Source organism: Marmota flaviventris, chromosome 1 (assembly GCF_047511675.1).
Source record: "Marmota flaviventris isolate mMarFla1 chromosome 1, mMarFla1.hap1, whole genome shotgun sequence".
In the NCBI taxonomy this organism is placed as follows: Eukaryota; Metazoa; Chordata; class Mammalia; order Rodentia; family Sciuridae; genus Marmota; species Marmota flaviventris.
In genome coordinates, this window is record NC_092498.1 from 43757614 (window position 1) to 43783698 (window position 26085).

General features: G+C 36.4%; 1 protein-coding gene across 1 annotated transcript in view; it reads left to right on the forward strand.

Moving 5' to 3' along the window:
• The first annotated feature begins 6903 nt into the window (after nucleotides 1-6903).
• Tes (testin LIM domain protein) overlaps nucleotides 6904-26085 on the forward strand; it is a 40617-nt gene continuing 21435 nt past the window's right edge. The window contains exon 1 of the mRNA XM_027926307.3: nucleotides 6904-7096. Within this exon, the coding sequence (XP_027782108.2) occupies nucleotides 7070-7096 (27 nt within the window). The 5' untranslated portion in view covers nucleotides 6904-7069. The remainder of the gene's footprint in view (nucleotides 7097-26085) is intronic.

Genomic DNA, 26085 nt, shown 5'->3' on the forward strand with positions numbered 1-26085 from the left:
CTAGTGAATCACTATAGAAAATTTGATAATTTTCTCTTTTATAAATGATATACTTTTAAAAAATTCTGAAGATAACCAAAGGGTTCCCCTCGCCCCGTTTTTCAAAGTCCAGTAATTTTCTAAACTATATCTTGCTATTAATTTTTCTGAGTTGATATTTTCTGGTATGAAATGTAACTTTCAATATTAAGTTTTAAATCTTTTTTTTTTTTTTTTAATTCAGGTAAGTTTTCATGGATTATGATTTGGGATGTGTTCTTTTGGTTTGATTTTCCTCTTCTGGGTCTCCTATAATCCACAAGTTCCAATTTTATGATCTGTTTTCAATATTTGTTAATTTCTCTGTTATACATTTTTTTAAAGAGAGAGAGAGAGAGAGAGAGAGAGAGAGAGAGAGAGAGAGAGAGAATTTTAATATTTATTTTTTAGTTTTCAGCGGACACAACATCTTTGTTTTGTATGTGGTGCTGAGGATCGAACCCGGGCCGCAAGCATGCCAGGTGAGCATGCTACCGCTTGAGCCACATCCCCAGCCGTCTGTAATACATTTTTTCTTTAAAAGAAAACTTTCTTTTTTATCCTCTGTTACTCTTAAGCATTATCAGTTTTTGACTCTTGTATTCTTTCTACTTTATTCTTCATTTATCTCTTTTCCCTCATCATTTCTAATTCTTTCCTGGGTTCTATCACCACAGTTTTGAGTTTTTCTAATTCTGATATATGTAGTTCTTTATATACATTAGTGTTTTCATGTCACTTGTTTTAAAATAATAATTCACAGTTTTTGTTCTTTGGGGGACATTTTTTTGATGCTCTCTATGTGGTGGGATGTTTTTCTTTTCCTTTTCTCCTCTTTTCTTATGATAACTTTGTATGGAATTTGATCCTAATTAATTTTCTGCTGCTCATTTTTACATGATATTAGTTTTATAAATTTTTACAGTGAGGCAAGGTTTAGAGAGTGTCATCCAACTTTAAAGAACTCAGTCTTCCACATTCTTATGAAGTGCTAAAAAGTATAGCAGCACTTTGGGGACTTTCTGATGCAAATCCCTTCTTCTAGCTGTAAAGCATATGAAGTACCATTAGTATGACTGAGAAGGTCAAGTTTAAAGTATTAATTATATTTAAATACTTTAATTAAAAATTAACCACATTAGGGCCAGGTGTAGTGGCACAGGCTTATAATCCCAGCAGCTCGGAGTTCAAAGCCAGCCTCACCAAAAGGGAGGCACTAAGCAACTCAGTGAGAACTTGTCTCTAAATAAATGCCTGGAAAAAGAACATTTCATCTTCTCTTCATCAGACACCACCCCCTTACTTCCTTCCCTCCCTGCAACAATTTTTTTTAAATATATATACACATGTGTCTTGTGCCTCTTGATACTTTGTTCCTCAACTCTTGCGCTTTGGCATTTATGGAATAACTTGTCACCTGGTTTTCTTATAAAGGTTGTCCCTGAACATTTTTTTTGGTTTTGCTAACTAGTTGATCTGTTTTAAATTTTTAGTGTAGGTATTCAGAAAGATTGAAAATTACACTGCCATTTTCCTGTCTACTTAATGCTTTGAATAACATATTCTAAAAATAAGGTTTTTTCATTAAGGAATATATCATACTAATCATGTGTTTTTGTCAACTGTTTCAATGCTGTGATCAAAAAAAAAAAAAAAAACTCACAAGAACAATTTTAGAGGAAGAAAAGTTTATTTGTCATTCACAGTTTCAGAGGTCTCAGTCCTTAGACGGCCAAGCCGACTCCATTGCTCTAGACTTGAAATGATGCAGGATGTCATGGAAAAGAGTGTGGTGGAAGAAAGTCGATCAGGACACAGCCACCAAAAAGCAGGGAGAGCTCTGCTCCACAAGGACAAAATGTAAACCCCAAAAGAAAGCCCCCAGTGACCTAGCTCCTCCAGCCACACCCTACCTACCTACAGTTTACCACCCAGTTAACCGCTAACCGCGGATTAATGATTAACACATTGATTAGGTTAAGGCTCTCATAACCCAATCATTTCACCTCTAAGCTTTCTTGCACAATCTCATACATAAATTTTAGGTGGACACTCAATATCTAAACCACAACATCATCAAATATTTTTAAAAAGAAGAAATCACCATGAACATACCAATCAAAGAAACTACTGACATTTTAGTGTATTTCATTCATGTTCTTTTCCTATACAAGGTATTTTGCATAGTTGTAAGTATGCGGTATATACAATTCTGTGTTCCAATTTGTTCCCATGACATTATATTTTTTTTCTATTACAAAAATTCCTAAATATTGTTCAGTAGCTGTGCTAAATCTATCATGTGGCTCATCCATTATTTACTGAGTCAAACCTCAATATTTGGTCAAAATGACAGCTGATGATTTGCTCTGAGATATATTAGATACCTGTTTGCTGTTAAGATATACCTGTGGGACAACCTGTGATTTCATTCAAGCTGCTAATAAGTAATAATAGATGTGCCAGGCTCACCTAGGAGTTCCCATGACAAGTGTTAACAAGTAATTTGCCTCTCCAGAGAGGCCTCCTGGGACTACATTACTGATTGAAGAAAAAGGTATCCTCATCTTTATCCTGAAATCTTCAACTAATGGAGAAAGCTTTTCAATAATTCTCTTTTTCTGGTGTTCATAGTGTTTACTCTGTATGTGGAGACATATGCTTATAATCTATACGTACTTAAAACCATCTATTATCTTCAGTTGAGATGTTTCTTTTGGTCACCAGTACATATGAAACGAAATCCATGAGGTTTCTCAAGGAAAGGTCATTCTCCTCTTCAGTTTCCTTTAGAACGAATGTGTAAGGTGTGAGTTACACCTACCATATTTACCACCAAAAAGATTCCTAAGAGATAGGAAAATGGAATCCTAATAGATTTCTTATCCTCCCTCTCTTTAGGGATCAATCAAGTTCCGTATTTCCTACTTCTTTAATATTATTGGTAATTCCCTCAAACATCATACCCATTCATTGCCACTGCCTTACTTTGGCTTTTATCATATTTCAAGTGGGTTTGGGCCATAATATCCTAATCAATCTTCTCTTCTTTAGATCTGTCCTATATAGTAGTTACTCCTACTCCTCCCAACAAAAGAAACATCTACAAATGTTTGCACAAGTAGACTTTCTAAAGTATAAGTCATTTTGAAAATGGTCAGTAGTCCTCCAATGTCCACAGGGAAAAAAAATATCAATTTCTTTCCTTATTCACTAAGCCTCTTCCTTATTTCCTTATAATACTGGAAACAGAGATAGATGCCTTTAGGGGATTTTTACAAAACTCTTGTCACTCCTTTCTGTGAGATGCCCTACCTGTCAGTTTAAGTTTCATTCTCTGTGTTGTCCTCCGTGCTTCTGAAATGATACAAGCCCCGACCAATTGGATCAGAGGTCCACATTTACCATGCTGAGGTAACAACAGTCTTTCTTTTGGAGGGGTTGGAAGCCCATTCTAGATCTCTTGCTTGAACTAAGGGAATATTGGCTCATGAGTTGAGACTGCTTTTATAGATGTCTGTGAGTGTAGAAAAACAGACAAAAACAAATTTGCAAAGGGGAATAACTGATGTTGGCAGAGTAGCAAGATGAAAGAATCTATATGTTACCAGAGAAAGAGTTGTTCTTTTGGCTCCAGATGTTATGAAGAGCCTGGTTCTAGTCACAAATGAACTCAGATGTCTGGGTCTTGAGTTTTGCAAGACATCTATTTAGTTTTAAAAAGATATGCCATATTTTTTTATTAATTTTAAACTAGGTCAAGAGGGTTCCTATTTATTACAATCAAAAGAGTTTTAATTAAGACACCGTTCGTATTCCAAGACTCAACCAAGAGATATTCTTCTCTAAAGATTTTACAAACCCCAATACAGACCCCTGCCCTGCATTGGCACGTCCCTCTACCAGCAACACTTCATTATTTTTACATGCCTGTCACCCCAAACTAATCTGTAAGTAACTGAAGAATGAAGGAAATGTCTTACATATTTTTTTTAAATATCTCTAATGTCCATTACAGTGCAAGGTACTTATATGTTTAACACATTTCCTTCATCAGAGACTGTAACTTACAGACTGAATTTAACATACATAAATATTATGTTTGGTTCATATAAAGAACTTTTTAGTGTGTGTGTCTCTGTAAAATCTAGTATTTTTACTTACTTTTTTAAGATAAAGATCTTAAGAACATCCCTTAGTATTATCTGATATATTGATTTCCTCTCTACTTGATAGAAACATCAGAGTTGGGTCATGTATTAGGTTGATGTTTCCATTTTTGTGGAGGAGTCAAGTTCAACATTGACCAAAGCACTCTGGTAGGCACAAAGAGAGAAATACGAAGTAATGCCCGTATCCACAGCTCCACCAATAATACGCTTTCCAAAGTTGTTGATGATCTTCTTATTAAATCCAGTGTGCATTTGACCCTTCTCTACAATTTCATACTGTTTGCAATTACTTGAATTTGCTTTCTGCTTGTTGAGATTTTACTCCTATTTTCCCCTCTTTCCTTTTGACTAGCTTTCATCTCTTGTTTGTGCTTATCTTGTTCTACATTGCTCAGTTGTTGTCTTTGATATCTTTTCCTTCATTTTTCTATCTCCCAAGATGTGCTTCTTTCTATGCATGCTTTTAATTATTTATCTATGTAGGATGTTGACGCTGAAATCATCATTCCAGTCCATATTTTATCTCTTAGGTTTATATTTGGTTACTTGATTTTAATATCCCAATTTCCAAATCATACTCTTTTATCTTAGCATCCTTTGCCTTACACACACACACACACACACACACAACCCTTTCCTTCATCCTACAGTTTCTCTTTTCTTGAGCTATCCACAAAGGTGATTGTGCTAAAACCATTTGCACTTTTTTTAATTCATTCATCTGTCATCAACTACATCCAGTCATCAAACTGTGCCTGTTCTAACTCCTTAATATCTCTACAGCCTAACACTTGAATAACTGAATTAGCTCTTGTAATCTAATTTTCCTAGTCAACACTTACTACATTAATTTGTTTCCTGTAAGTAATTTACAAATAATATGTGAATAATTTCCTATATTTGGAAAATTAGTAATTTCAGATAAAAATCACTAAATTCCAGCATCTACCCTGGCCAATGCTACCCACACAAGTGACACTGAGAGGGCTGGGAAGGAAGAAAGGATGAGAGCCAGAATTTGATGGTTAAAAATGTTTCGAGGCTGGGGTTGTAGCTCAGTGGTAGAGCACTTGCCTAGCATGTACAAGGCACTGAGTTTGATTCTCAGCACCATATATAAAAAATAAAATATCTAAAATAAAGTTCCATAAACAAGTAAAAATAAATAAATAAAATGTTTCTAGGTCATTTTCTTAGTGTCACAAAATTTATGATACAAAATTTATGTTGCAGTGTTTATTTGATATCTTATTTAAACTGCTTTACTGGACGTTTTCTATCTTTTAAGCTCTTTGAAAGAGAAGAAATTGCATTGTCATAGCTAGACCTCGTATTTATGAGAGCACAACATGCAAGGGTTCGAACCTATCAGGATGGTTTGGGAAAGAAGAATATTTTACTTCAACTGAGTGAAAAGAAAAAAAAATCACTATCCATTTTGGTCATCCTATTTTTAGTAATTAATAGGATAGAAAAACATGCATATCATAAGTCAATGCTTTGTCAAAAATGTTAACAAATAACCTAATAAAACAAAGGGTTGAAAGTTTGTCTAGATGATTTTTTTTTTTTTACGACCAAATTTCAAGAGGCAAAGTGGAGGAGGGACATCTGACCTTGTATCTGCATTGTGTTGGGTATTTGTTTTGGAGGGAATTTGGTTTTTATTTTCTTTGGTTTTTGCTTTTGAAAGGTGGATGTCAGATGAGGAGGCTATCTGCTATCTGGCCATTTTCGTTTTCTGTCATTATCACAAACTGAAGCAAACTGCTCTTTTTCTGTAGTCAAAATGCCGTTTCCAGTCCAAAACATCATGGAGAAGTTGTTTAAAAACTCTTAGCTCTATCCCCTAAGATTCTAGGAAGGCCCCTACACTTGTGTGTGTGTGTGTGTCTTCATTTCTCTATAAAATGAAGGAATTGAACAAAACAATGTCTGGATTTCATTCCAAACTCACCAATCTGATATTTATTGCAATTACTCCTGAATGAAGGTATGAAATGGGCCCAGCTCTGGGGCTCCAATGTTGCTGTGATACCTCTGAAACTTTGCTTCATAGAAGCGTGGGAATAAGAGCCCCCTTGCAGTATTTCACATAGCAGGACAAAGGGCAAGTCTCTATATTCAAAGGAATGACATAACCTGTTTCTGAAGTGATTCACATCATCCTCACTTTTGGATAATCAGATGCTCAGAAAACAATATTAACAATTTTCATTGACAAGAAAAATTCAAGATAAGGTCCCTTGCTAGCGTTTGGGACTTTGGAGAAAAGCATTCGTGAAAAGGGCATTTCCACAACTCAATAGTGAAATCAGAGCCTAAATCCCATCACTGGAATCTCCAAAATCTTTTTAATTATTCTCCCTGAAAATAAACCTAGTTAGGGTAGGGATAACTACTCCTTTTGACCTGAGTCAAGCGTCCCCTACAAACAGGTACAAACTGCCAGAATGGAAAGCGCTCTTCTTCAGCCACAGGCCGGCAGGATTAAGGTCTCCACCCTGCATGGCGCGTAAGCCAAGGCCTAGTGCGGGTTACTGAGCTCCCCCGCAGGACGCCGCCCCGGACGCGGCCCCGCCCCTCACCTTGCCCGCACTGCGCTCGGGCCGCGAAGGTGCGTGCGGCGCTCGGTGATTGGCGGCGGCCCGGCGCTGCCCCGCTGCCATTGGCTGCCCGCGCCTCTTTGTTCCCGGTCAACGCCGCAGGACAACTGCAGCGGACTGGGCGGCGGAAGTTCGACGGCGCCGGGTGGGTGGCTGCGGTAGTGGCGCCGTAGTGCCGGCAGATCCCCCCCAGGGCCCGCAGAGGAGCGGAGGCCTGCCAAGCCTGGACGTGAGATCCCGGACAGGAGGAAGGAACCCGTCTGACACACCAACATGGACCTGGATACCAAAATGAAGAAGGTAACAGGTCGCCGGCGGCGACAGCGGTCGCCTCACCTGCGCCGCCGGTGCCGCGTCCCGGAACCCCCCGCGACGCCGCCCCCTGGCCGTCGCCAGCGGTGGGGCGCGCGGGCCGCCTGGCGCGAGCCACCTCCCTGTCTACGGTGTCCCCAGGACGCCGGGTCCAGGTACGGGGCCCTCTGGGTAGAGGTGCCTGGCAACCTCGCTAACTCCTGAAACCTGGGAGCGACAGTGAGTCCGAGCGCGAGCGCGGGCAGGCGCGGGACCTTGCTCCCCTGTCTCTCACCACGCCCAACGGTTGGAGGTGTCTGAAACTTTTTCTGAAAATGTTTCAGCTACGCCTGTGCCTCCCCCAAAAGGAAAAGACGAGGTTAGAGCGAGTTCGGGCGAGACCGTGACACTTGTTCTTCCTGTCTCAGGAAATTCAACTTCATCAAGTCTTTGTGGTTTAGGAGTGTTGATGCTACTTTGACAGCCTTGACCCCCTCCCTTTACTACTTGGCTGCCTGAGGTGCCCTAAAGTGAGCGAGTGCTGATTTAATGCACTTCCTTAGCACCCGCCACTGCTGATTATTTTGTAAAGTGATGATTTTTTTTTTTTTTTTTTTTTTTTTGCTCTTATCATTCATTACTTGATTGCCAAAGCACATTGCCTCCTTCTTGGCGAAGTTATCTCTCAAAACTTTTTTTCCCTGTTTGCAGCTAGCCACAAAGAGCGATTGTCACCAGTGCTCAGTTCTGGGGAAGGTTTCTAGCTGGATGGTTCTGGGCTTCAGAATCCTACCTGAGCCACTCCCAGGGTATGGGGAGCCCCCGGTAGTCTGGGAGAAAGGGTGGGGACCAGACTTTGACTCCAAAAAGAATGCTGATGTCACATTCGAGTGTAACATTCTGTGTGAAAGGTCTCCTTCCAGGGAATTGTTCATATTTACTTTGCAGTAAATTTAAGCTAGCTGTCTCTTATCAAATAGGGAAGGAAGTTGTGCAGAGTGAGAAAGGGAAAAGAGGCAAAAAACTTAATTTTCTTGCTTGTCTTCTAAAAGACAAATTTCTGACCAGAACATTAAGTATATTTTCTGGTAAGAACTTAATTTTTGAAACTGTATGCAAATGCAAGATATTAGTTTAGGAAGTTGTTAAACAATAAAAACTTGCAATGAGAAAACAGTTTTTTGTTCTCTTGTGACTAAAATCAGCACTCAAAACAGAATTCAAGAATAGGAAAAAAATTTTTTAAGAATACTGTAGTTGCTTTCTATTCTCTTCCCATTTAATATTTAAAAAGTTATTTTAAATAACAGTTTTTTGACTAATCTGCTTTCCACTTGAAAGCATGTGTTTAATGCACCATTAGTTTTCTGTTGATCATTGCACTCATTTTGATTTTTTGTGTGTAAATACTTAATTTAGTTCTTGTCTAAAATTTGGGGGTGCCTTGCCTTGCTTATAAATATTGATTCAAAAACTACTTTGTAAAAGTCAACACCCTGAGGATGAATAGGTGAAGCACAGGATTTTTACAGCAGTGACACTATAAATTTCGTATATTATAATTGTGGATATGTGTCATTTGATGTTTGTCAAAATCCACAAAATGTATAATTTACCAAGAACAAACCCTAATGTAGACTATGTACTTTGTAGATAGTGATGTGTAAGTATGTTCCATTGGGTTTCATAAATATACTACTTTGATGTAAGATATTGATAGTGGGGGAGGCTGTGTTTGTGTGGGAAAGAGGGAATATGGGAATTTTATACTTTCTGCTCAACTTTGGTGTGAACCTAAAATAGTATATTAAAAAAAAAAAAAACACTCAGGAGTGTTTTAAAGACTCTTTGAGACAAAGAATAATTCTTAGTGGAGAGGTCCAGAGTTAAGAATTATATGGGCCTTGGGATGTAAATCAGTGATAAAGTGCTTGCCTAGCATGTTCAAGGCACTGGATTTGATCCCCACAACTGGAAAAAAAAATTATCTATTCTTTCAAAAGAAAAATCCAAATACTATTTTTATATAGTTTTATAAAGTTTCAAAATGTGACTTATAATTATTTAGCATATGATGTAATTTTCCTTCTTCATCCCCTGTTTAAATTTAAAGAATACCTTTTTAACCAAGAATCTTAACCTTCTCTGTAATCTTCCTTCTCTCTACCTTGTCCCCAAGAAGGAGAGATTTTACAGATTTAAAGATAGCCTTTAGAGAGAATTCCATGCCATTAACATATCCCTTTCACTACCTTTTCATTGCTAGTGATTCTTAGAACAGAGTCCTCAACTAGTAAATTGGAAACAACTGAAAGACCCTGAAGGTATTCAGTTTGACTGCCTCTCTGTGCTTTTAAGAGACTCAATTTTCAGTGGCTCGGACAGAAAGTTTCCCAGTACAAAACAGTTTGGAAATCCCATGAACACATTTCACAGTCTTAACCGTAAACTCAAAAATAAACTTATATTTTTTTAGAAACTGTTTTCTAACATGCCTCAAAAAAGACACATTGTACAATTATCATTGATTTACTAACTTACCCTTTTTTGGGTATCTATTTAGTTTTCAAGGTTTCCTTCCTTTTTGACTTGGGTATACAAGAAAAATAATAATTTGAATATACGTTGAAGAAAGGCAGGTTAGAAATAAAGTACAGTCATTTAAATGAAACTAAATTTAACTTATGTTTTAAGATGTATGGCATTTTTCCTTCTAAAGCCCTTATATTACATTGCTGATTTCATAAAGAATTTTCCCCAGGCAGATGAAAAATTTTATTTTTTTTCTGTAAAAGAGATTAAAGATGGTGTCTTTATCACACAATGACCTAGGTGAATGATTCGTTATAGGATTTTAAGTTTATACAAAGAGAACTTGTTCACATCATTCTTAACAATTTAGATTAATTACCATTAAACCCCACCTTCAATGGAATTTTTTGGATTAGAGTTTGCTATATTTTGTTTGCAGTAAGTGAGCTGTTGCTAGGATGTGAGCTAGTTTGGTTATACAGAGTTTTTGTTTTAGTAATATTTAGAACAGAATTTGACTATAAGTCCATGCCCTGTCTTTTGAGTTACTCATCTTAATCTTTTCCTTCTATCTCTCATCTCTCATCTAATTGACTGTGTAACTAGAGTCTGTCTGCTTGGGAAAAAGAAAAAGAAAAAAAAAAAAAATATGGCTTTTGAAAAGCAGAAACAGTATCTCATTTTGTGGTGAATGGTAAATTATGGCCCACAGCCAGCTGTTTTCCTCTTTCCTTTCTGTGTTACTCTCCCATGAGAATCACTTTTTTCTTTAAAAACATACCAGAGAGAAAGAGAACTTCAGTAATTTCCCTTATACTGCCTGGAATTGCTACAGGGCTTTAAATTTTACCATACTGATTTTTTTCCTCTTTTGTAATCTCTTTCATTTGATACTTCGTAGGATCCTGCATACATTTCTTAGGACTCTTTTCTTTGTTTCTTTAATTTTACTTTTAAAAAATGCTGCATTTTAAAGATTAAAGGTCAGTAAAAATCCCTACTTTCCACATCGAAATATGTTTTAAAAGTTTTGGTCATTAGCCAAAAAAGCATAGTGGATTCAAGTGATTACATTTGGAAAAAGTATTAAACCACGAAGAGTCTTTCTATTAGAAATTAGAATGAGTCTTTTCCATTAGGCAGCCTCTGATTGAAGTGAAAGGCACAAACGTGATGATCTAGTGGATTTCTCTGCCTGAAGCTACTTTTGCTGCAAGAGTCATTGTCAAGTCTGGGAACTGAGTGAGAGCCGGGCATACCCAGGGCTTTGTGTTAGATAGAAGTGGGTACTCTGACTCTAAAGTGCAGAAGAAAGTACAATGGTCCTTGGCTGGACTTTTCTCTCTTCTAACCCATGGTGTGATTCATTATATCATTAAATATGAAGTCACTTTCTCTTACTATGATTAGTTTGAATAAAACTAGGGTTTCTAATGATTTTGTTCCCTTATATGATCCTGTGGAGTAGAATAGAATTTTCTAACTGCACTCGCTATTTACCTGTGTAACATCATGTCACCCTGTGACATTACTTGGCAGTGCCCATACTCCATCCGCAATATGAAATTGTACCCATTCTTCAAGGTTTAACGCATGAATGCACCTTCCTTTAGGAAATGTTTCTTCATGTTCCACCTAGAGGCAAATCTTTTTCTTTAAATTCCCAAAGCATGTTATCTGCAACTCCAAGGTGCTCATCATTCTCTACCTTTAGGTTTATTTACCTTGGAAATTCACCTTTTATCTGATTGCAAGCTTCTCGAGAGATGAATTTATATTTTCTAGTGCTTACACAGTTATTTTGTTGGCTGTTCAAAGCAATCCTATATGAAATAGAACCTAGGCACTTTTTCAGAATGAAGAAACTGAGGTTTGGTTAGCTTAATTTGAAAGTAGAGAATCTTAATATGAACCGGAAACATGGTTTGGAGAATCCATGTTCCTAGCCTCTGAGTCTTATATATCTGCCATCTTGCTTACTAAATATGTTAAATATAACTATTATAAAAAGAGAAATAAAGTATGGTACATTTCAAATTTTCACTTGTTTAAAGGAATTATATTTGACGAACTGATTTCTATTCCAGTAAAATTACTTTTCTGTTGGTTTTTATATGTTTAGCTATACTTTATGTCATATGTATACCCTTTAGTGTAAGTTACTATTGACCCTTTATGACAGAGACTAAGTCTAAAAGAGTAAAAGTATTGTAAAAAAGAATTTCTGGGCAATTTTATAGGCAAAGAAACTGTTTAAGCTCCAATAATATTCTAAATTGAATCTTCTAGGATTCTTTCATCTCCACAATTTATGTTGGGAGCAAGGGTTATGCTGTCTTTCAGTTATTTAATATGGTCTTAAGCTGTAGTATTTGTCTGTGTTTGACTGTTTTGAGAGGTCAAGCAGTGGCATCTGGAACAGAAGAGGGTACCCCTGGGTGGGTTGTAGAGTCTTTTCTATTTTCTGAAGTCCATGATGATAGAAAGCCTCACACATAGCATAAGTAGGATAAACCTCCTTCTCATTGCAAAATGTTTAGTGTCATTCGATTGGTAGACCAGAGAGTTAAGAATACACCAATTGTTTGTTTTTTTTTTTAAATTAGTCTTAATGTTGGGAGAACTATTTATTTTGATTTTCCAATCTGCATACAAAAGCATTTATTGAGAAGCATTGGAAAACACTAAAATGATCAGCTATTTCATGAGGCTCTAAGGAAATTATGAGCAGTGTAATTAACATCATGGATGCATCAGTGTACAAACAAGGATTATTGAATAGGATTTTCTTAGTGAAAATAAAATGATAAATTGGAAAATAACGCTATTTCCTATATTATTTCTCTGAAAAGACTAAAACTTTGCCACATACTAATTTAAATATGTTTTTGTTTTGTTTCTATAAACCAAATCAGTGTCTAGAAATTAGGAAAGATAATACCCAGAATATGTAAACATCTGGATGTATGAAAAGCTAGCTATTGTAAGTTTCTCAGCCTTCTCACTTGCTTCAGTAGTATATCTTTAACATTGCCTTGGGATGACAGTTATTGGATCTGAGTCTATTATACTTTATGGTGTTGGCCACTTGGATTTCAGTTTTCATACCTATAAAAACCAGTAAGGTTACCAGATAATTTCTAAGGTTTCTCTAAATCCTGTGATTCTTTTTGGAAAATTTTATCAGTATTCTACCAAGTATAATGTTCCACAAGGTTTAAAAATCACACAAACCACAGACATCTAAAAATACATGTGTATAAATACAAATATGTATAAATGGAGTGGTTTAATATATGTGTTATGTGACAGTGAATTTCTTGAGGAAACCTATAGAACATAGTGAATTGTGTTTTCCTCATAAATCTTAGTGAATTTTTTCAATGGATTAGTACTTAATTATGTCAGTTCATAATATTTATAGGGTATTTGAATGTGTTAAGTTTAACTAGATATAAACTGCTCTAGTAGTGTAGGTCAAGTAAGCCTAGGAGTGATATATTACTTCGTTTGGCATTTACTTAGGGGAAAAAAGAAAGCTAAAGGAGCAAAGGATCATTTATCTCTAAAAGTTATCTTTACCAAATAAGATTCTTCTCTTAAAAACTTATATGAATACAGCAACAAAAAAGTTCACTAAAGCAAATGGTCAATGGAAAAGAAATGAGAAAGCCATTTTAATGTATAGAATGTGAAAAAGATTGCACATGGATAAAACTGTAGAACTACAGCTATCTATGAAGTGCACAAGTTAAGTCTTCTTGATTACAAATGCCTTATAAGAATCATTCATGAATTTCCTGTTTGTAGTCATAACAAAGTTTTTTTTGGTAACTACTGCCATGGTAACTGAAAATGTAATTTTAAGGTCTGTCTATCAGATCATTAATATGCAGTACATACAGGAAATTATTTTGCTTCTTACAAGATGGTGAACTATTCAGGAAAATTGTATGAGTTATGATTTACAAAATAAACTTTCTTAAGGAGAGGAAAGAAGAGAAAAAGATAAATTAAAAGCAGATTTCAAAAACCTCATATTTTCAAGAATTTAAAAATAATTTGGTAATTGTAACTTCACCACTGTTCTTTGAGTAAATATCATGTAAATCAATGGATGTGTAACTGATGTGATTCTGCAATCTGTGTATGGGGTGAAGGTGGGAGTTCATAACCCACTTGAATCAAAGTGTGGAATATGATATGTCAAGAAATTTGTAATGTTTTGAACAACCCACAATAAAAAATTAAAAATAAAAAAAAAAGTTTGCCTCAAACACTATTATCAGAGAATTAAATTAAGACATCATACTTTTCATCTACAGCTACAATCTTTGACTCTTCTATGAAAGAGCTACTGTCAAATTTAGAATAGTTTCATAAATATTTAAGTGTCACTACTTTTATTTGGTCATATTCAAAAAATAAGACCATAGTTTAGAATTGCTATTTTCTCTGGTCCTTACTTAGTCTTCTCAGAATGGGACACTGCTCTGTTCCAGGGCAGGAAGCTTTATGAGAAGCTAGCCAGTGGGAATTGCTACAGTCTCCTATGCTAAATGACAGCAAGGCTACTACTGTATAAGTGTATTTAGTCTCTGAAGTGCTGACTCATCTTCAAACCCCGAATGAGTCATTCTATATTTATTATAGTGACATGCTAACTACCTAGAAAAACTATAAAAAGAATTTCAGGGTATCTGTTGCATAGCTCCTTATCTGAACATTGGGTCTAGCCAAAAAGAAGGCTGAATCTAGCTTTAATGCCTTGTTAGGGAGTTCATTGATAAGTCAAAGCCACAGGAACTTTCCTTGCTTTGTGTGATAAGGAAGTGATATGCTGTATTGCAAAGTGAACATGCCAGATGTTAAGGTGGATTTTTTTGTTTTTATTCTGAGCACATCTTCATGACAGCCTGTTAGGATAAGTCTCAAAGATAAAGGGTCTGGTTTTTTTCTTCATAGGATCTGGTCTGCATAAAAATACTGGAACTCAACAAAAGTTACTCTTTGTTTTTCATAAAGAATATTTAAGGTACAGTTTAAATTTAAGATTATCGAATCTAAACTTCATTTCTGTCAGCTTATATTCTTCAGAACATTGTCATGTGGGCATCAGTAGGCATAAAAAGAAGGGAAGAAAAGTAGGAAGCAGGGGAAAAAACATAGGTAAGATAGGTATGTAAATTGAGTACAATGCTGGATAGGATGAAATAAGTGCTATAATACAGTATTTCTTTTCTCTTTGATGAGGAATCACTTTTTAAGAAAAACCATCATGGCCTAATATTTTAAAAACACAACAAAAATAAATTACTAAGACTCATATAGGGCCAATTCATTAAAGGCAAGAGACATGATATTACTTTATCAAAGTGCTTAATAGCCCCTAATTGTTTGCTGTTTCTTTACATGTCTCATTATGGACTGGTAACTCACTGTTTGAGAACTGCTGCATTTTGAATAGCACTGCAACAACTGAATACAAAAAACTATTATAAAGTCTCAGAAGCATAACTAATTGGCTTTAATTGGGTAGACTAGGAATATTTTCTTGAGGAAACAACTCCTATGAATAAATAAGATTTCATTAGGTAAAGAAGGTATGGCACAGGAAGAATACATAGCATGAACTAAAAGTACATGAGTGAAAAGTCAGTAAACCCTTGCTTTACATTGGCATTTTCCATTTGATTCTTAAAAAAAAAAAAAAAAAAAAAAAGGCCAGTAGAGCTGTAGTAATTTAGTAACTTATACTTTTCCCAAAGCATAGGTTTGAATTGAAGAAATATATCACTGTGCTAGTACTTAGCCCACTGCTGAGGATCTACTCACCTTAACTTTAATTCTTTTTAATACATTGTGTCCATATGCTGATAAGCAGAGGAAACTTCCTGCTGAAGCTGCTGTTGTCTAGGTTTGGCTTAGACCTGAGGGTTGACATCACCTTGTTGCCACGATGTTCAACCTTCTCAGATCAGTGAGTACCTAAAGCAAAAACCTGGAGCAGTAAAGAGCATGCCTAACTTTTAAGCCTCTTTTTTTTTTTTTTTTTTGTCACAGTAGTCACATATCTAAGTCCAGAAAAGAAATCTATGCTAGCAACCATGAGTCTATGGCAGAGATATTAATTGAATGCAAAGAAATATTCATTTAAAGTTCAAGTTCAGTAACTTTGGAATGTATTATTCGATTTAATTATTTTTCTTTTACTAATTTGCAGATTACTTGATTTTAACTTTTATGATGAAATTAAAAATTATAAGGCATTTCCTGAATGTGTATGTACCATGTGTAAGTTGCCATAGAAAGGATTCAAAGCTGTATCAGGTTCTTGGGTGAAGCACTAATTGAACACTGTTAGTGATCCAGTATAGGGAATTGGTATGTTTTCCTGATCAGAATCTTCCTCAGAGTTTCTACTGCAAATTACAAAAATACTATAGTTTTTTGTAGTACATGTCTGTTATCCTATCCTTTTAATCAGAACTGCCTTGTGACATACCTGAGCCAACAGAATGTAGTGGGAAGTATGAGTTTCAAGCTTGGACCTCTGGAGACCTTGCTTGCTTCTACCTACATCCTTGGAACCCTGTTTTTACCTTGTGAACCAGCTAGGGCCAGCCTTGGAGGATGAGAGACCACATGGAAAAAAGATGAAACATCTCAGCAGAGGCTCCCCTATCTAGCTGTCCTGAAGAATGATTGCTGATGCAGTCAGCTCAACACTGTCCAGAGGAACCATCCAGCTGAACCCAGCTGACCGAATCAAACTGTAAAAGTATAAGCAAAATAGCATCATCAGAAACTACAGAATAAGTGGTTATTGTTTTAAGCCACTTTGTTTAAGGGTGGTGTTACATTTTGAATCTTTAATGTCTCCTCAAAAGCTTGTATGTTAGGCAACACAGAAATATGTAGTGAAATTATTAGATTATGAGAGCTGTAACCTCATCAGTGGATTAATTCATTTGGTAGATTATTAATTTAAATGGATTACTGGATTGTAACCATAGGTAGGTGGGGCATGACTAGAGGAAATTCGTTACTAGGGGTGTGGCCTTAGACTATATCTTGTCCCTAATTCCTCTTTCTCTTTCCGCTCCCCAGCTTCCATGAGGGCAGCTTTTTTTTTTTGGTCACACCTTTTTTCCATGATCTTCTGCTTCACCTCAGGCCCAGAGCAATGGAGTTGATTTGCTAAGCAGGAAACCATAACTGATACCCTTCTATTGCTGAAGTGTAAGTTTTCTCAGCAAACCTCCCCAGAAGGAATCTTAGGGAAGACTTTCCTCACTCTGAATTACTCTGTTTGCATGTGAAAGGATCAAGACTCAAGATACTTTAGCTTCTGTGACATCATTGGTAGCTTGTGAATATCTTTCTTATCTAGATAAATCCAATTTTTGTTTCTTTTCTGGTTCCATCAACAATAAAATTGCAACTGAGATTTTATCCTAGTTGTAGGTGAATGGTATATGCATGTTTTGAAAGTTGTCCAATTTCCCTGAATCACTAGCAAATCTAAATGATGTTTGCATACCTTCTTTAGTGGAGAAGTCCTTGTACTATAGTCTGTAAATATAGGACAAAACTTGTGATGAGTCAAAGCACTTATCTGTTTTGTTTTGTTTCCTGTGGTGAACCTAGGGCCTGGTACATGCTAATTGAGCAGTTTACCACTAAGCTACAACCCCCAGCCAGCACCAAATCACTTCTGTAATCCATCAAAAAAAAAAAAAAAAAAAAAAAAAAAATCAGAAGATGTATCAATCAAAAGGTAGTTAGGGCTGTCATGTTTCCACAATACAGCGCTGTCAACATAGTTGCAATTTTCCAGAGTGAGGGATGGAGTAGAAAGGCTAGCAGTAAATAAATAAGCAAGTACAAGTATCTTGCAGTAGAGTTCTGCATCTGTTCCCTCCTTTCCTGGTCTCCAAGACCCCCATCTGTGTTGTAAAACTTTATTTTTGTTCCAAATGCCCCTGCATGTCAATCCTGGGCAAAAGTAGAAAATGAGCAGATTGTCTTTTTGTACCCTTTTCCCCATTTTCTGTGTCTTCTCTTCATTGAGCCTAGCTTTCCAGGTTCCCTTGGATTTTCCTGTCCCCTGTTCTAAGAGCTTTCATCCAATACCACAAGGCTTTTCACTATTTCATTTCATTTCATTTCACAAATGGTGAAAACACATCTGTAATCTCTTCTTTTCTGCTTGTGCTCTAATGAGATAGGGAATAAGTGGCAACAGATTACCTTGTACAGTCAGTCTCCCTCCCCAAGATCTCACCAGTGTGTTCAAATGGGTTACTACTGAAGAAAGTATACTGTAGTTCTTAATTGCAACAAGAATTATGGCAGTATTCAGTTTTGGAAGTACTGCATCTTAATAAAGTCCCCTTAATGTACCTCTGTCTGTGTACCCACTGTTGAGAGCCAGCTGTGGATGTAATGACACAAGACCAAATTAGGAGTGCTGTGATCCAAATTCTTTTAAGGAACTTCTACAGATTCGAATCAGGTTTTTAAAATCTCTTTTATAGCTAATACGTAGGAGGCTTTGAGGGCATGTGTATAAGCACATGTTATTGCTGAGTCCTTCAGTGGAACCAATCCTAATTAAGAAGTCATTTCAGTAGCAACCGTAGCCTGTTAATTGTGACATCTTTACAGCTTGCCTTGTCTTTTTCAGTAACAGATTCAGGAGGAGGCTTTTTCTAAGTAGAGTTCATAGGAGGGGTATTCTTTTGGAGGATATTTATTCAGCAGCATAAAAGTTAATTTTATAGTAGTCAGTTTGAAAAATGTTGTGAGAAACAGCATAAACAAAGCAGACAGAAGACATTTTTTTTCTCTATCATTTGCTTACTTAACAGTGGAAGCCTTAAAAAAAAAAAAAGCCAAAAGTCAAAATTATGTTGCCCTTATTAATATTGTAAGAATACATTAAGTTTTGAGTAAGTTAAAGGTACTGGGAAGGTAAGAACTGCTGATTTTAAACACTATGTAATTTGAAACAGGCAACATCCTTATCATAAAGAAGTACTGGGCTAGGGATGTAGCTTGGTTGGTAGAGTGCTTGTCTTGCATGCACAAGACCCTGGGTTCTAATCCCCAGCACCACACGCGCACACACACACACACACACACACACAAGTCTTCTTGCCTCCTCTTTCTCATGGGGCTGGGGCTATAGTTAAGTGACAGAGTGCTTGCCTTGCACTTGTGAGGCACTGGGTTCGATCCTCAGCACCACATAAAAGCAAACAAATAAAATAAAGGCATGCTGTCTACCAAAAAAAAAAAAAAAGTACTGTATTTTTTTCTTAATTTCATCTCCAGATGGGTTATGTAATAAGTTTTAATCAATATTTTTTAAGGAGAACCATGACATATTATTAAATTGGAAATTTTCTCATAAATTTTTTTCTAGAAATTTCTTTTGCTAATCAACCCTGGTATTTTTTCGTGTTTCATAATCTGGTTTGTGATTGTGTGTATATGTATGTGCACACACGGGTGTGTATAAATGTATATATGTTGAGATATAAAATGAGATTTAGGGGCTAAAAATTGTCTTCTGCCCTAACTTTTAGAAGACTTTCTTGTTCCTTGGTGAACAGACAACAAATTGAGGGGAAGGAGATCATTCACAAGGAAGAAGCAAATTTCTCATATTGTATGCCCACTTGAGTGAAAAGACATTTCAATATTAAACAGAAAAATAAAGGCAAGGTGGTAGATAAGCACCCTTTATGCTCTTTTCCATTTATAACAATTCTGCCTCACCATAACAGGAATTTTTATATTTAAAACCAAAACAGGAAGAGAATGAAGGAGGCAGACTTTAAAGATGGTTCCCATTTATTAATATTTAAACTCTTGTGTCTTCCCCTTCTCTTGAGTATGGACTGGGCCTGGTCAGTTGCTGCCAAAAATGAAATGTGTTAAGTGATGGTGTCACTTCCAAAATTAATAACTACAGGTTCTATCTTTCATGTTCTCAGTGAAGATCACTCTTCCTGGGAAAACCAGCTACTATATTGTGAGGCAGCCATGTGGGAGGGCCCATGTGAGAAAATGGGTCTTCCCTTGGATAAGCCTAAAGATGACTGCAGTCAGTGCTGGCCACGGTTGCAGACTTGGAGGAAACAGGAGACAGCCCATCTAGTTAAACTATACCTAAATTCCTTATCCACTGAAACTATGAGATATAAATGTTTTTGTTTTCAACCCCAAAGTTTTGGGGTAGTTTGTAACCCACACAGAAGTTTCTATATCTAAAAATTCAGTGATTTGGAAAAAATGAAAAAATGATATTTTGATATTTCATTTTTACCTCATTAAAATTGTTTGACTTACATACATATACATATATATATATATATATATATATATACACACACACACATATATATATTCCATATAACATAGCAGAGAATTTCTGGTAGTAACAGTAAGTACATGTTTTGAATAAAGACCTTCCAACAGATATAATTTATTTCCTTCATATTTATTTCTTATTATTAAAAAATTCTTTTCTCTCATTATAACATTTTAAGAAACCTGTTTTTCATCAGGAACTGTAGAATTGTCTTGAATCACACACTCCTCTTTTGAGGATCTTCATGTGTGAATTAATCACTGGGGCCAGATGGTATGCAGACATTCAGGTGCCTTCTAATCAGCCTCAGTTTCGTCTGGGAAAGAGGAACTTCTGGCTAGTGGATCATTGACAGTCTTTTCAGATCAAAATTCATTGTTTCACAGAAGTTACAGATTAGGAATATTACTCTTAAGATTATTACATATGTTTAAAGTCCCATTTTGAAGAAATAAAAAATAAATGTGGTTTTATGTTTAAGAGCCCAGGATTTAGAGTAAAATATGCCAAGATCCAAATCTCAACCACTTGCTACCTGAACAATTAGGTGAGGTTCTTTTAGTGTCCCTAGTCTTAGTTTCCTCATTTGTGAAATGGTGATGATAATCCCTTTCCCATAAGTTATTATGGATTAATTGAGATGATATATGTATTATAGCCTACAGGGTAGTAGCATTTTAATAAATGGTGGTTGAGATATTTTTGCCACCACCTCTACCACCAAAACTCTACATTTATCAAGCTCATATAGTTGTCTTAGGTGATCTGCTACCACGTGATTATATCTCTGGCCCACATAGATTACCTTGGTGGCAGTCCCTCTTTCACCATATTCTCCTACAGCCTTAAGAAACATAGAGGCATATTGGGTGGGCTTCATTTTACTTTAATTCATTAAAGTTTCAGGAAGATTGACCCAGTACTTTCAGAATAGAATTTATTATAAAATATTTAGGCTCAAAGATAACTGATTTCCTTTTCTTTCCTAACAGAAGTGTCTATGGTTATTTATTATTGTGTGTGAACAAAAATGTTTCAGTGCATTTGGCTCATGATGGATTCATGATAGAGATTAATATAGAGCTTTCGGCTTTTTCTTCTCGCACAGAAAAGCTAAAGGGAGGGAAATGAATTCTAAGGTCCGCAGTGGAGATTTTATTCTTTTTTTTTTTTTTTTTACTTCTGGATAAGTAGTATTGACAACTAAAGACTGTTAATTGATTATTCTGTAATCCTTTGGTCTTAAGTTAAAAATTCTACTTCTTCCTATTTTTAAAAAATGATTCACTAAATCATATTTGTTTAGTGTAGGGTCTTTCCATTTTATGACCTATCTCTAGGCACTAATGGTTAAGAACAGGCAGAACTCTCCTTTGGTTCCTTCATCTGAATGAAAATATAGACGATAGTATTATCTTGGACTATCTTAAGATTTTATGAGGATAAAATGAGATGATTCATGTAAGACACTCAGAACCATGTCTGGTGGCAATATGAGTTCTCAGAAAATGTCAGCTCACCCCTTCCGGAGTCCTTGTTGTGAAAAGCAATGGGAGTTCCCTGAGGTAAAGGCCATGATAATTAAAATGAAGAGAGAAAACTTTATTTTCAAGCACTATGGCTGGCATCAGGAATTGAAATAGAAATAAAAAGCAAACCGTTGATAGTAAATTGATGTGCCAAGGATCAGTGCAGTAAAGAAGGACCAGATCATAGGATTTGTACCAAGATCTGTGGGAATCAGAAGAATTTTGCAGGGGAGAGTTGAAGAGTGACTGACATTCGAATCAGTCCAGTAAACCAAATAGAGAGTAGAATTTGGGCAGATGGAAAAGGGGAGCTGAGACCTTGCAAAAGGGAAAAGTACCCCTAGAAGCTGAGAGCAGCTAGGGTGAGGTATGAGGAATGTAAAGGCTTGTGGAGGGAGGCTAGTGCCAGGTTTTAAAGGACCTTCTCTGCCATGCTGAGAAAATTAGAATTCATTGAACTCATTAGAAGCATCTGAAAAGGGGAGTGTTATGATTACCTTCAGGCTTTATTAAATTTTTTGGAAATAGCAACACGATATCACACAAAGGGATCTATCAGGAGTGTGGTTGACATGTGAGAGTTTGAACATGAACACTGGAGTGGAATTTAGAGCATAATAAGCATGCCTACACACAGCTATGGCTTTCAGGCCCCCACTTGGATGACCAGGTGAGTGGCAGCAACATTTTCTTCATTATTTTCAGACTCTAGTGAGAAACAGGAAGTTTTTTATTTTTAAGTAGAGAGGAAGAGAGAGGGAGTAGGGAGGGAAGGGAGGGTGGGCAAGCTTTATTAGAAATGATTAATCATAGTTCTTAATCACAATAAACTATTTTTTATATTTTTAACCTTGGAAAGTTAGGAAACTACAAAAGTTGAAGGATGTTTCTCCTTTTAATTTAAGTAATTTAAAACTCCCCCCCTCTTTATTTTAATGAAATCTTAATAGTACTGACTGGGCAGTAGGTAATGAACTATAATTTTCAAACAGTTTAAAATTTTAAGTCACAGGTTAATCAAAAGATATTGATTAGGGAATGAGAAACTTTACCAATAGCACTAGGTTTCTAAGAGCCATGTGCTAAGAGGATTTAAAAACGTAGTTCCTTTGTCCAGGAGATTAATCTATTTGGGCAAGATCTGAATGTAATATGAATATATATGTATATTATATATATGCATGTGTACATGATAGGTAGATAAATATACATGCATATTGACACACACAATCCCAGAGAAAGAGAATATGTTTATTTCACATAGTCTACCTTGGTCAGCTTCATTCCAAGGTGATTAAAGAATCTTGGTAACACTTGCTTATTTAGTAACCACATATGATTCTTTGCTCCAGAGGGAAATTTGGTTATGAAAACAGCATGAATCAGATGACCTCACCCTGAATACTGCATAATATCTTCCAGATCCAAATTATCTCCAGATCAACTCAGACTATGTTTGAAATACCAGATGTTTTGAGTGATTTTTTCCCTTTTTCTTTAAAGTATCTGACATACAATACCCTCTTCTGGGTCAGAAGGGTAACCTGAAATGTTGCCGGCCTATCTGGCTGCTTGAAATTATGAATATGGAGAAACTGATACCATTCCCATTTCTTGCTCTAAAATGTGTGGGGAGAAGGGGGTGTTTGGAGGCACAGATCAGGAGATCTAAGTTCAGTTTTTGAAGCCTGTCATTTTGAAGTCGGGATACTTAAACAGTCCTGTTTGTCTTGACTATTATTTCAGGCTGAATATTGTAGAGTAATTTGGCTTTTTCAGAGGACCTTGATAGGTATTCACAAAGGGTAACTGATTTCTCCAAATATAGTCAATCCAAAGGACCTGTTTTCTTGCATACTGAAGAAGAAAAATTAATCTGTCATATCCTTGTATTGATGCTGGCCAGATTGTGTTACTAAAATTGTATGAGGTGGACAGCTTTGGTACTTGTGTGCTTATGAAAAACATGTGTTTTTAGGCACCAACTGTTGGTTCTGTGGGGAATACTGGATCACAGTTGCTGATGAATAGTAATGTACAACAGAACTGAGTTATATCCCTCTCAGCTTAAGTCTTTGTTTACTTTGTGTACTTTACAGACTGCTCCTCCAAACTGAATTCCAAATGGTTCTGACTTACAAGAGCTGCTAATATATTAGCTTTCTTAAATAATCATTCTCTAGTGATTAAATTTTGACCAGGCTGGATGACAATCTAAGATAAAGTTAATCTGACACATGGTTTTCAGGCAGAATTTTAGAATTAAAAATTTTTTTAAAGTCAAATTTATTCCTTCATTATTTAGATGAAACCCAGAGAAGAAAAATGACTTACAAAATCACTGAACGTGGCACCCATGATATTCTGGGACCAGACCAAAGTTTTCCTGACTTTTCTACATTTTCAAAGGTCTCTGTTATATTAATTCTCTAGTATTTTTAACCATGTAATTTTTGATCATTTTCTTAATACCTGGAATAGCTAATTCTGACAACATAAGTATTGTATACAAGCACAATATCTTGGTGTTTACACTAGTCTGAGGAACTATACTTCATCTACTAAACAGCTAGCTTGCCTTGACTAAAGAGTAGCTAACACTTTCTCAGCTCACCATTTTCTCCACACCCTCCCATATATCCTTGTATGGACCTGGGATATCTTAAGCAACACCTTCCCAGTTCTTATTCCTCACCATGAATTCTCCAACACAGACACCTGGGCAGAAACTGATCTATAAGATGTGGATGTGCATGAATAACAGCTACTGCTCTTGAGGAAAGAAGGACCCTAACCAGATGATGTAGTCTGTGCTGAAGATAGAAGAATTCTGGATCCTGGGTTCAGGGAATCCTGAACACAAAGTGAAAGAGGGAGAGAAATTGGTGGAGCTCTTAGGACAGATGGGGCTTCACATCCTTGAACTGAAAAGAAACTGAGAAGAGTTTGGGGACCCCAGGTTCTCTAATACTGCTCCAAAAGGTCTGGGAATGGGCCTTAACAAGCTGCCTGGGGCAGTTCTGACTCTCAAACTACAGAACAGAATTAGTCTGTTTTCCTTTATCTGATACATATTTGGCTAGGGGATACTAGTAGAAGTCCAACTGTCTCAGTTGGGGTGGGAGCAGAGCAGAACTTTTCCTCATCCTATACAAGTGTGTCTGCTACTGGGCAATGTAATTTATATTGGATTTAGCCTCTGCATTCTAGATTATAATTCAGTCTGGAAGCATTTATATTCAGTGAACAGGGAAATAGTAGAGTGGGAATCACAAATCTTTTTTGCTGGAGTGGTATTGTGCTTTTTATTTTTAATCCTAACAGGTTGATAAAGAGGATTTGCATACCCAAGTTTTCTCCTGATATGGCATAAAATTAGAGATCTTCAGTACTGGATGTCAGTGATGTTTAAGCTTTGCAGCTATGCACTTATAAAATAATTTCTCTGATTAAAATTTTCCTTGGAAAATAAGTCTCTAACTAGTCTGAAACTCTGTAATTGCTTTAGCTACCAACAATGGTTTTGAAAACTAGGTGTTCTTGTTCTTGTATTTGTTTTTAATCAAGATTACTTCCAGGAGAAAAATATCATATTGCCCTGACCTCTTTCCATTCTTTTTTTATTCTCTTGATATCTGTGATATTTCCAAGGTCTTCTCACTCTTTGTGTCTGAGCACATGGGGAGGATGAAAGTGTGTGGATTTGCATTTTCTCTAGGCATTCACAAACCTTGCTGTAAAGAGCCTGTATGGACAATAAGTAGGCCCTCAAGAAGGGCTGAGTGAAAGAACCCTTTAGCAATGCTTTCTGAGCCACTTTCTCAAATTACTGCTCTTTTTCAGGTCGGGGCTTCCCAGGTTCCCTACCCATTGCCCTGAGGGCCACTGGCCAAGGTAGGCCAGTGGAGCTTGGGAGTGCCCCAGTTGCAGAATCGCATGGTTGTTCTCTAGGGCTTCCTCCCTATCAGTCTTCTCCCATCTCTGGGGATGTCTTTCCTCTGATAAACCTGGTAGCCCCAGACATAATACGGAAGGCATCAGGAGTTTTACTTTCTTCTTGGAAAAAGGAAAACAAAACAAAACTTTCTGACTGCAGTAGAGGCTGGCCCTTACACCTGTTGTGCTTCCCTCTTGTTGACTTCCACTATGACCTTTGAATGAGATATTCCCTTGCTGTCGAGTGTACAGTATTCTCTTGGCTGCTAGATGCTGATCATCCTTTCAATCTCAATTCAAGCATCTTTTGTTCAAAAACTTTCTCCACTTCCCTAATTTACTCAAGCCACGCCATTATCAAGCTCTGAGAAAGTTGTCTACTTTTAGAGCCAGACATTGAATTTTAGGTCAGGTTTACCTTTGACTAGCTGTGTAACCAGCAGCAAATCATCTCTTCTTTCTGGATTTTAGTTTCCTGATTTTTCACATGAGAGGGATGCCTCGACCTATCCAGAATAAGAATGTGTAAGACATTTAGAATAGCAGGTATTCATGAAATGTCACCATAAACTGGTAACTATTATAAGAAGATAAAATGTGGGTAAAGAAAAAAAAAAAAC